Consider the following 13,146-nt stretch of genomic DNA (forward strand, 5'->3'; position numbering starts at 1 on the left):
TCTAGCCGAAGATCGTGGGAGGCCGGCGGTGATCAAGCCCGCTCCTCCCATGGTCTGGCTCCTGCTGTGTCTAGTCACAGCGGGAGTGCGGCTCGCGTGCTTATAATCACGTACATCTATGTGATTATGTGCAGCCAAGCCGCCCTGCCGCAGTAAATCTGCATGGGGCAGTCGGCAAGTGGTTAAGATTTGACAAAGACCTGGACCTATGCAAAGTTACACCAGATACTCTTCAGTTTTAGTACATCGTCCCCTATAAAGAAAAATGTCAGTTTGCTCTAGTAGCAGTATTTTAAACAACAAAACTGGGCAAATGGGTGTTGTTATATTTCCATGGGGTTCCGCTTTCATTTTTATAGTTGATCACCTTAGGTAAGAAGTGGCAGATTCCTTTTAAAGAACTCCACTTATACACAAAATCCAATAATAAATATAAAAAATAGCTATTTACATGATTTTAATTAGAAATGTGAATGAAGTGTACATTCTCCAGCATTAGTGTTGCCTTGCGTTGCTACAATGCATAAATACGGCTGCCTGCAGTGTTTGGCAGGTGTTGACCCTTTGCAACCACCTCTATTCACTTCTATCAAAATGCATCACAATCACACTTGAAATACACTGTAAACGGTGCAGTTGTAAAGCATCAAAAGTGATCATTTCTCATTTTAGCAATAAAAAAACACATCCCACAGGGCGTCTGACACCTCTGTCAACTCTAAAGGTGCATTAAAATGCATTAAAAGCTGCTTTAGAATTCCGTGTGAAGGGTTTGTTCATAGTAGTAGTCAAGGGGTGATAAAATCCTGCAGTTAAGTTGCATTTTTACTGTCCCCCCAACCGCTTCCCCTTTTGGCTGTAGAGGCAGTAGCCCAGCGTGTAAACATGTCAAACAAAACCAAAGAAATTTCCCAGCTCAACTTACCAAACAACCTGCAACCAACCAAATTGTCCTATCTAACGGTTTGTGCTAAAAACAGGCGTTTAGTCTGCACACATTTGCAAATACATGCGTAAGCTGCAGAGCCACTTCACGACACCCCTGTATTATCTGCAGTCCTAACTCTATACATTTTTTGAGAGCCTTCATTAGTAGAAAAATGTCTGCAAACTAAACCCCTGTTTTTAATGCAAACTGATAGACAGCACAGTTTGGTTGGTTGTAGGTTGGTTGGTAAGTTGAGCTGGGAATTTTTTGTTTGACATGCATTGCCCTTCTATGTGCTCCTTGCTGTGAAGGCCAGGTATAGATAGGGACAGTAGCCATTTGTTTGTACTTTTGGAATGCTGGTGAGGGGATGCAGTGGACACATTTGCTGCCATTGTGCTATGTTCTGAGTGTCCAGTGTGCCCCTGTGCCTTTAAGGAGGGGTGGGCTCCTTCCAGGCTCACCTGCCCTCAATCTATTATAATGCATGTGATTCTACTATGGAGGCTCTCAAAAATGTATAGAGTTAGGACTGCAGATAATTCTGGGGTGCCATGAAGTGGCTCTGCAGCTTACGCATGTATTTGCAAACTTGTGCATACTAAAGGCCCGTACACACATGCAGATTGTCGGCCGGAAAGATTCGGCCGACGACCGATCGGCCGATTTTCGGCTTGTTAGTATGATGCTTCCGACAGCCGACAGCGCACTTTCGGCCGAACAGAATCTGTCATGCAAGCATTAAAATTTTTGTATGCCGACACCAGAACGGCCGATTGTTCGCCAGTCAGTACAGAATTCGGCTGACAGACAGCAGATTTGCAAGACTGGGCATGCTCAGAAAAGAAAAAACACAGGGAAAGTTAACCATCACATGACATCACTTCTGCAGTCGGCGGACAAAATTCGTGTGCAGTCTTTTGCACTTTTCAGCGGACACGACAGCCCGGGGACAAAAGACGGCCGATCGTTCGGCCGACAATCGGTACGTGTGTACGGGGCTTAAATCCCTGTTTTTATTGTTAGACAGGAAAATTTGGTTGCTTGCAGGCTGCTTGGTAAGTTGAGCTGGGAATTCTCTTTGGTTTTGTTTGACACGTGTCGCCCTTCCATGTGCACCTTGCTGCGAATGGCAGTTATAAGTGGAGGCAGTGGCCATTTGTTTGTACAGCCTGTACACATTCCACAGCCATGGTAGGTATTATACCCTCCTTTACTTTTGTCACCAAAGAAGACCCATTCAAGGGATTTTGTCCACTCTGCAATCAAACTAACTGCATTCATTGCACATGATTATGAGGTGTTAGTGCAAGGAGGCCAATGTCAAGGTCTTACCTTGCCTTCCTGTTGGCAGCCAACTTGGACATGTGCAGACTGCTGCCTCTTATAAACTCTGTTTGCATCATCACTTGCCTGCTGCCTGGGCATCACTCAGTGATGATGTTGCACACATTACTATATATATCACCTGCGGGCTTGCAGTCCTTACCCTTGTCTTTGTGCTCCAAGGTGCATCACTGCTAGCAGTCTTCTGTTCGTGGTGTTCCTCCATGCATGACCTGGCTTGGCTGACGACTTTCCTGGCTCTCGATTCCGCATCAGCAGACAATCCGGCATCTGCAGACTACCCGCTACTAGACTCGACCCTGGCTTGGATGACTACCAGCTTCTAGACTCGATCCCGGCTTGGATGACTACCCGCTTCTAGATTTGATTCCGGCTTGGATGACTACCCGCTTCTAGACTCGATCCCGGCTTGGATGACTACCCGCTTCTAGATTCGATTCCGGCTTGGATGACAACCGCTTCTAGACTCGATCCCAGCTTGGACTACTACCCGCTTCTAGACTCGATCCCGGCTTGGATGACTAACCGCTTCTAGACTCGATCCCGGCTTGGATGACTACCGGCTTCTAGACTCGATCCCGGCTTGGATGACTACCCGCTTCTAGACTCGATCCCGGCTTGGATGACTACCCGCTTCTAGACTCGATCCCGGCTTGGATGACTACCCGCTTCTAGACTCGATCCCGGCTTGGATGACTACCTGCTTCTGGACTCGATCCCGGCTTGGATGACTACCCGCTTCTAGACTCGATCCCGGCTTGGATGACTATCCGCTTATAGACTCGATCCCGGCTTGGATGACTACCTGCTTCTGGACTCGATCACGGCTTGGATGACTACCCGCTTCTAGACACGATCCCGGCTTGGATGACTACCTGCTTCTGGACTCGAGCCCGGCATGGATGACTACCCGCTTCTAGACTCGATCCCGGCTTGGATGACTATCCGCTTCTAGACTCGATCCCGGCTTGGATGACTACCTGCTTCTGGACTCGATCCCGGCTTGGATGACTACCCGCTTCTGGACTTGACCCTGGCTGTTCCTGATTTCGCTTCTCACTCTTGCTGTGCATTTATTGTTGTTGCCCTAATAAACTGCTTTATTTTACTTGCATCTTCATGTGGTCTTGTTTCCTGGCACCCTGACAGCCATACAATTTCTCCTTACTCCCAGTCAATTGCTCTTCAGATTCCCAAGCTCATGAGAACAAGTGCTGAGAGAACCCGAAGCCTGCTTCCTGCAAGCCTACCGGGAAGTCATTTGTAACCATGACAGGTACATGAATACATGGTTAGCATACTGACAAATGTCATCCTGACTAACGTGCATGTGTTCTTTGCCCCATTAACCATTACCGTCAGTCACATGGCTGAGTAGAATGAATAACACATGCGTTATATCTAGTGAAGGAAGCCAGTTAATGTCAGTTGTGAGTTAGCATGTGCTCACTTTTCATCTGCTCCTCGTCTGTGTCTGGTATTCCCTATTTTAAGACTTCTGGTGTGCAGTGTTAATGCAATAAAAATCAATCTTCTTTCCATTACTCAACTTGTTTCCACTTTTCCTAAACTGACTTTTTAAAAAGCTTTATAGTAGCACTCTGATATTTCATTGTTTATTACAATGGGTGCTGGTTACAAAGTCATTTCAGTAAGAATTGGAATGAGTAATCACACTTACTGGAAGCGGAGCCAATTGCAGTTCATGAAGTCTTGGTGGTGTGCCTTCAGTGACATCACTTTATTATTGCCACATTCAAATAGAACTGGGCAGACTCGCTGTATCGAGATTAACATAATTCGCTTTAAATTCACATTTGATAAAAGAATGTTTGTGATTTACTTAAAGCATATTTCTTAATGATTGTTTTATTTTATTTATTATAGACGTTTATATGGCATTGTCTGTTTACACTTCAGTTTACATAATATTCATTCACATCTGTTCCTCCCCTTTTTACACATGCATACTAGGAACCAGTTAACCTACCAGCATTTCTTTGGAATGTGGGAGGAAACCGGAGCACCCAAATCTATACAAGCACAGGGAGAACACGCACACTCCATGCAGAGTGTCCTGGCTGGGATTAGAACCGAGGACCCCAATGCTATAAGGCAGAGTGCCAACCAAGATAAAAATGAATAACCCAATAAAAATTAAATAGCAAAGTAGTTTTTGCTGTTGCTATTTTTCTATTTTTTTTTTTTTAAAGCAGAGACCCTAGAGAATAAAATGGTGAATGTTGTGTATTTTTATGTCACAAGTTATTTGCGCAGCGTTTATACAAACGCAACTTTTTTGGAAAAAATAAAATTTACTGAAATGTAATGTGCAAAAAACAAAATATTAAACCCCATTGTTTGGTAAAATATAAAAGATGATGATACACTGTGTATACTAAACATGTCACGCTTTAACCACTTAAGTGCCTGTGTAACGTGAGAATTACCTACCCCGTGAGAAAAACCTACCCTCGTCACTTCCGGGCAGGAACAGATGAGCAGCGCAGCAGTGCGCATGCTCACAGCCCCGGATACCTAAAGGAACAACTGAGGAGCTGACTAGTGCGCATGTGCACTAGTATGAAAATAGCACGGTGTACCGTGAAAAAAAGCTACCCACGCGCCCGTTAAATAAAACAGCTGTGCTGCAATACGAGTGATCTCCACTCCTGTCCCTGTCACTTCCCTGCTCTCGGCAAGTAAATATAAAAGCGGCTGGCGGCTCCGTGATTTATGTTTTCATACACCCGCCGCCGCTTTTATATTTACTAGCCGAGAGCAGGGAAGTGACAGGGACAGGAGAGGAGATCACTCGTATTGCAGCACAGTTGTTTTAATGTAACCGCTGCCTTACATACAGTGCCGTACACCGGAAGTGACGAGTGGTAGGTTTTTCTCACGGGTAGGTAATTCTCACGGAACACCGGAGGATTTGGCTGCTAAAAGACCAGGGCCTATTTTGTGATTCGGCACTGCGTGATTTTAACGGACAATTGCGCGGTCGTGCGACGCTGTACCCAAATGAAATTGACGTCCTTTTTTTCCCACAAACAGAGCTTTCTTTTGGGGGTATTTGATCACCTGTGCGATTTTTACTTTTTGCGCTATAAACAAAAAAAGAGCGACAATTTTGAAAAAATAACAATATTTTTCAAATTTTTTTATATGAAATCCCCCCCCCCCCAAAAAAAAATGTAAAAATCAAAATGTTTTAACATTTCAGGCCAATTTGTTTTCTGCTACATATTTTTGGTAAAAAAAATCGCAATAAGCGTATTTTGATTGGTTTGCGCAAAAGTTATTTTGTTTACTAACTAAGGGAAAGATTTATGTCATTTTTATTGTTTTTTTTTTTAACTAGTAACGGCAGTGATCTGTGTTTTTGTTTGCGGGACTGCGACTTTGCGGCGGACAGATCGGACCCTTGACTGACATTTTTGACACTTTTGGGGGTACCAGTGACATTACTACAGTAATCAGTGCTATGCATATGCACTGTTACTATAAAAATGACACTGGCAGGGAAGAGGTTAACTTTATTAGACATCCAGGGGTTAAGTGTGTCCCTAGGGGCCTGCTTCTAACTGTAAAGGGGCGTGGCTTTTGATGTAACCACAGAGACATACAATCCTACATAACAGGATCGTATGATCTCTGCAGTTACACCAGGGAGAATGCCTTTTTCGCTCTCCAGCGGGAGATAGCGAGTGACCGGCGGACATCGGAGCCGCCGGTCACTCACGCTGGGATGGCAGTGAACGAGCGGGGGCAGGCTCGTGGGCGAGTGACATACCCATACGTCACTTTGCCCAGGGGGGCTGACCGCTGCAGTATATGTACTTGCGGCGGTCGGCAAGTGGTTAAAATTGCCTATGCTTGTGGAATGGCGCTAAACTACAGTACGTAAAAATAACAGGTTACCAGTTTAGAGTAACACGGTAGGTCTGGTGCTAAAATTATTGCTTTTGCTATAGCGTTCACAGCGATTCCTCACATATGTGGTGTGAACACCGTTACCATACGCATGCGCGACCTCAGGAGCGTGGGGGGTGCTTTACATTTTTATATTACTTTTTTATTTTAAATAAAAGTTTTTTACACTGTCTCTTTAACTTTTTTTTTTTTTTAATCAACTTTATTGCTATCACAGGGGTTGAACAACATCTCTCGTGAGAGCAGTTGCCATGACAGGTCCTCTTTATGGAGACTCCAGATCTCTCCTCTCCACATTCCCACATCTGCAACCACCCTCAGTGAAAACATACTGCTCTGCGAAAACACGCAGGACTGACATTCATTCTGAATGGCACCCCCACACATGTAAAATATGCTAAACATGGAGTCAGGGAAGTAAAAGGCAAGGGGAAGAGAAGGGAAGTAAAAAAAAAAAAAGGGGGGGGGGGGTAATGAGGGGAAAAATAGTGGAGGAAATAGGGGGGGTTAGAGGGCAGGGGCTGACTGGCAACTTTGGGCCCAAGGGGGCAAGTAAAATCCCTGGTGCAGCGACTCGGCCCCCCTCCCACTCTCCCTCTTCCCAGCATCCTTTCCGTACCCCATTCCAGGCTAAAGCTCCACTCCAGGTACTCTCTACCCACCGGCCAAACCCGGGTTCCCGACCTGGCCAGCAGAGGGCGGTTGGGGGGAGCTGGGACAACTTAGGTTGGGCTGGCTGGGGAGTCTCCAGTGGGGCATGGAACAAGCCTCTGCTCAGACACAGTTTACACCATCTATGCCTTACTTCTCTCCACCAGGAATCATTTGGACATGTCTGTGGCAGAAGCGGCGCATCCTTTTTACAGGGCATCAGAGTGGCCCAGGGGGCAATTGCCCCTCTGCCCCCTGGCCCAGTCCTCCCCTGTTAGAGGGCAATAGAGCATTAGTTCACTCTCAAGTATGCATAGAAATAATGTAAAGGTACAGGGAAGTCGCCCATCATCTTGAGACTTATTATTCAGGAAGAGAACTATATCCTGGGATGCACTTGTCTTTCACCCAATGAAACCAGGTGCATCTACATTTTTCTTGGTATTTTAGGGAGTCTTGCACTCTTTCCATATGGCTAATATCATTTATCCTGGAAAACCATATGGCCAGGGTAGGGGGAGATACCTGCCACCAGAGAGCATGTAATAGTTTTCATTGCTGTCTGTGCCCATTAGGGAAATTCACCCTCTTTATTTGTTCTACTTACGGATGTCACCAAAAGTGAAAGAAATACCAGTTTTTGGGTTGTCGCCAGAACAGGAATAGAGGAGAAATTTTCCAATGGGTACACTAGTTCTGGTGGCAACTATGGATTCTCTCAATTTGGAGGGATTTCCTCTCACTTCCTGTTTAGGCTATGGAACAGGAAGTGAAGGGAAATTTCTCTAATGGGACACAGATGGCAGAAGAAAAACTGACGGGGGTTATAACCCTTCCTTTAGGGTTAAGTTTTAGTAATTAACTTATAATTTTAGTAATTATAGTGCTGCATGTCTTTTTTATCTGCCTAGAGTTCATCTTTTATATCTGTGAATCAATTTTCAGTCCCATTTTCTCCTAGAGGTTGATCACAACTCATAAATGCATTCGTTTATAACCACAATTCCAAAAAGGTATTCTGCTGGGTCCTTTATGATAAGAGCCTGATGATGACCTCCATCTGTTGTTGTTTTATAGGTTTTCAGAAGACGGTACTTCGACTTGACTCAGCTTCCTGATGGTTCCTATATCCTAAACTCCTATAAAGATGAGAAAACTTCAAAGGATTCCAAAGGCTGTATCTTTCTAGATTCCTGCATTGATGTCACTCAGGTACTGTATAGCTGGAGCAGATACCAATACTTTTTCAGATCATTCTCTGATATACAGAATAATATTCTAACCTTAACTGAAAGGCATTTCGTTTTTCTTAGCACTGTGTATCATAGTTGCCATTTTTGTAAATATCTTTGCAGTCAGTTACTTACATGCTGAATGCACACCAGCGATGGCTGCATGATATTTCTCAGGGTGAGTTTTCTGATGGTGACAACAGTGGACCATGTCTGGGCAATGTGTGTTGAAATTGCCCCTTGTAGTTGGGAGACAAAGACAGAGTGTTGTCACCCAATGAAAGGAAGTGCCTCAAGAAGGGCCATTATGGCAGAACTCGAGGCTTATTTTTAGTGTGGCTCTTTGTTACGGGTTCATCCCCTGTACTATAAATGCTTTGTCTGTTTCTCACTGCACACTGTGATTTTCTCATAGTGTGCATTAGAAGCTTATCTAGCAAATTAGACAGAGTCAGCATGTTTTGTGACTTTAGTACGTGAAGCATCTTCTAGCTCTTTCCTCTCCATCCTGACTGTCCCTGGTCCACCTCTTTTATTTATTACATGTCATTTGTTTCAGTCAATGAGGCTCATTGTGTACATTGCCCGGGGTAGTCTGCATGCAAACGCAATCTGCCTGTGACTACCCATTCCTCCAGACTGAAATCCACACATCAAGGCATTTTGATATTTTCATAACTCCTCCTAAGAGCCAGCCAACTGCTTGTATCAATGCTGGGAGCTCTTTGGAAGGGTACTGAGCCAAGGCATCACATCCTGGCTTGGATGACTACCCGCTTCTAGACTCGATCCCGGCTTGGATGACTACCCGCTTCTAGACTCGATCCATTTTGATATTTTCATAACTCCTCCCAAGAGCCAGCCAACTGCTTGTATCAATGCTGGGAGCTCTTTGGAAGGGTACTGAGCCAAGGCACCCTGTCAGCCCTCCCACCAGCCAGACTGCATCACATAAAGAACCACAGAGACCCAGTAATTTCATCACTGGGTGAAAAATAAGGTAGGCCATGTTTTTAACCACTTCCCATCTGTGCTATAGCAGAAAGACATCTACAGTGAGGTCTTATTTTGTTGGGCGGTCGTCCATGGGCGTCCTCTCATGATCGCCCTACCTGCACGTCCCCTGTAGAACATGGGCGGCGTGCTCTGTGATTGCTGCGTCCTTCGGACACAGGTTATCACAGATCGGGGTAAAGGGCCAATTACAGCGTCCCTTTACCATGCGATCATCTGTGTCCAATGACAGCTAATCACGATGTAAACACAAGCCAGTTATTGACATTCCTGTCAGCGTGAGGAGAGCAGAAGAGAGCTAATCACCAGCTTGTGCACACATCAGTGAAGGAGCAAAAATTACCTGTTTGCAAAATTTTATAACAAACCATAAAAATTGTTTTTGTTTTTTTTCAGAATTTTCTGTCTTTTTTCGTTTAGCAGAAAAAAAAAAAAACCTAGAGGTGATTAACTACCTCAATACTGGGCACTTAAACCCCCTTCCTTCCCAGACCAATTTTAAGCTTTTAGCGCTGTTGCATTTTGAATGACAATTGCGCGGTCATGCAACACTGTACCTAAACCAAATTTGTGTCATTTTTTCCCCCACAAATAGAGCTTTCTTTTGGTGGTATTTGATCACTGCAAGGTTTTTTCTTTTTTGGTGCACAAATAAAAAAATACCGAAAAGTTAAAAAAAAAAAAAAAAGTTTTTTGTTTATGTTATAAAATTTTGTAAATAGATAAGTTTTTTCCTCCACTGATGAGCACTGATGAGGCCGCACTGACAGGCACTGATGAGGAGGCACTGATGGGGTGGCACTGATGGGGTGGCATTGATGGGGTGGTACTGATATGCAGTACTGATGGGCACTGATAGGTAGCACTGATATGCAGCACTGATGGGCACTGATAGGTAGCACTGATATGCAGCATTGGTGGGCACTGATAGGCAGAGCTGATGGGCACTGATAGGAGCACTGATCGGCTGCACTGATGGGCACTGATAGGTGGCACTGATGGGCACTGATCGGCACTGATAGGCAGCACTGATAGGCAGCAATGGTGGTCAATAATGGGCACTGGTGGGCGGCACTGATAGTTGGCAATAATGGGCACTGGTGGGCAGCACTGATAGATGGCATTGGTGGGCAGCACTGAAAGGGAGGGCACCACTGGCAGGCTCTCTGAGCCCTGATTGCCATCCCTGGTAGCCATGGTGGGCATCCCTGGTGGTCATGGGTGGGCATCCCTGGTGGCTCTAGTGGCACCCCCCCCCAGGGCTGCACTGGTAATCAATGTTCTGATTACAAGCACAGACCCCCCGTGATCAGTGAGTAATTAGTAAAACTGATCCCCTGGCTGCAGCACAGATCGTCTTCTTCTCCTCACTGACAGGATCTCTGTGAGGAGAAGAAGAGATCAACGCCGTTACAATGGCTGTATTTACATTACATGACGGCTGTGATTGGACACAGCCGTCATGTGATCAGGAGGGCCAATCACAGGGCCCTCCTGCCAAAACTTGTTGCTCTGTGTCTGAGGGACACAGGCACATCGAGATCAGGCCGCTGCGCGTGCCCGCGGCGGTGCGATCTCGCTCCTTCTGCAGGACCTTCGGGAACGTCTGATCAGAAGGACGAGACTCCCACCCGGCCGTATATGTACAGTGGCCGGGTAGGAGGGGGTTAAAATACCACCAAAAGAAATGTCTATTTGTGTGAAAAATTTGGAAAAAATTTTATTTGAGTACAGTGCTGCATGACTGTGCAATTGTCATTCAAAGTTTGACAGTGCTGAATGCTGAAAATTGGCCAGGGCAGGAAGGGGGTAAAAGTGCCCAGTAGGCAAGTGGTTAGGTTCATTAGCATGTTGATGAAGGAGGAAAGTAGGAATCAGGGGAGGCACGATTTAGGCAGAACAGAGTTCAGCTTTAAGGAAAACTGCAGATGAAAAAAAATATTGTAAATTTATTTTAAAATTACATTAAAGTGTATGGATAGCCAATGTCTTATTTTCTAGTTATGAGTAGGGCAGGAAAGGTTTAGGACTCTTGCCAGAGTTCTTTTGCTGATAATAAAAGAAAGTACAGGGCTAAACCAAATTGCAAAATAGACATCCCATAATAAACTGAACAAAAAAAGTGAAGAAATATATATATAATAACAACAATAATAAAATGACAGTGCAGTCCAAGGGAATTAATTCCGCAGAATAGAAAACATATATCCGAGTGCAGTGAATAATCGCAGAACAGGGTTGTGCCACCTACTGTGCTCCAATCCTCAATGTGAAAACCTTCCACCACTTGTAAAAATACCAGAACATATGGACTCAGTTACCCATACAGGTACTGGGTCAACCATGTTTTGAATGTGTCCAGGACTGGTACTAGAAGACTCCAAACGTTTCCACATATAGCAACGCGATGAATCCGCTCCACATAGATTGGTGTCAAAACAGTGCTTTGGATCATAAAGATAGAGAAAGGCTCCACATAGTGTAAAACTGTTTTTCCAAATTTTTTAAAAAAAGTAGTAAACTTACATCATTCCTAATAAACAAGCGATTGTAACATCATCCAGTATACAAGATCATAGTGCAATGGCCTGAATGGTAGGAAACCCAACACGTTACGTCTTCAAAGACATCATCTGGGGTCTGAGAGTTCTATTGCTGTCTGTAGCCCTGCAGAATTGATTCACCTATTCAACTCTATCTTTCACGGGGACCATTGTCACCAGGACAGATTTTGCGGCTGAAACCAGAGTAAGACATGAGGGTAAATCTCTGGCAAGTAGGCTGTTGCGTTCGGATGCAGCTAAACACCACACCTGGAGGAAGCAGCACTCTGTGACGATTAGAAGCAATGCCGACCCTAGATGTAATGGGATTGATTTGTTAAAGGCAAACAGACTGCGCACTTTCCAAAGTTGCTCCAGAGCTTAGTAAATGAGGTAAGGCTTCACTTTGCAAAAAGTACCCAATCACGTGCAAGTAAAATAAAAAAGATAAAAAAACAGCATTTTTGCTTGCACATGATTGGATGATGGAATTCAGCAGAGTTTCTGCTCATTCACTTAGCTCTGGAGCAACTGCCCTTGCAGAGTGCAACTGTAGTTGGCAAAGTGTCTTTTTCCCTTTAGTAAATCAACCCCAATCTGTCTTCATCCAGGACCAGTCAGAGGGCCTAGTTGCATTTAAGCACTTGTATTAGTAGTTACACATGTATAGCAGCCAATGATTTGTACAGGGTACTGGGCGTTCCTGCTGAAACACAAACAGCTAAAAAAAATTATAATAAACTGACAGGTTTTAAATCGTCTTTACTGTATATGAAACAAGAAAAAAGTTTTGGTTATACATGCACTTTGACATGTCAATACTTATACGGTAATTTAGTGATTGTGTTTGAGTATACTTTAGTGTGTCTGCCCATGTGATCTCCTTATTAAGAAGCCAATGAAGACAAGTCTTAACACTTTCACATATCTCGAACTGTATCAGTTTGGTAGATCAGAGTAAGACTCACCCAGATAATCATTTTATGCTGAACTGTTGCCATCTACAAAAATGTGACATAGTTGACCTAGTTTCTTTCTTTTAGAAAATCCCATCCCTGCATTAATTCCTTACTTTATAGGGCCTATTCACAGTACTATTGCTTCATTTTCTGTTCAGGTCTGGATGGGGATCGGTAATACAGGCACTGGTGTGTGGGAGATTCAGGATAGGAGAGCTCTGCCCACATCACAGTCTGTTGTCAATAGGACAAACTGCAAGTGATTTCAGATACAAAGCTTTGGAATCTACTAGTGGTATATACATTTTACAACATAATTGAAAATAAGAAATATACTTTTTTTTTTAGTTGGCTACAGACCAGCTTTAAAGATGTATCACTCCAGGAATTCAGGCACTTTCTAAAACGTGCTGGCTTACTATGAGTTAAAGCAGAACTAAAGGGAAGAATACCCACTTTTCCTCCAACCATCCCTTTCCCTCGCCAGTTCCAGCATCCTCTTTTGTGTGCTGGTTTTTCACCATCTTGATTGGCTG

At 44.3% G+C, this 13,146-nt stretch overlaps 1 protein-coding gene across 2 annotated transcripts in view; it reads left to right on the forward strand.

Annotated features, from left to right (window-relative positions):
• Positions 1–13,146, forward strand: part of DOCK11 (dedicator of cytokinesis 11) — a 537,932-nt gene that overhangs the window by 79,819 nt on the left and 444,967 nt on the right. For both annotated transcript variants that reach the window (XM_082263555.1, XM_082263556.1), the window contains exon 7: positions 7,940–8,074. In XM_082263555.1, the coding sequence (XP_082119681.1) occupies positions 7,940–8,074 (135 nt within the window). The remainder of the gene's footprint in view (positions 1–7,939; positions 8,075–13,146) is intronic.

The sequence above is a fragment of the Pelophylax lessonae genome (assembly GCF_965119305.1).
Source record: "Pelophylax lessonae genome assembly, chromosome: 7".
Taxonomy (NCBI): domain Eukaryota; kingdom Metazoa; phylum Chordata; class Amphibia; order Anura; family Ranidae; genus Pelophylax; species Pelophylax lessonae.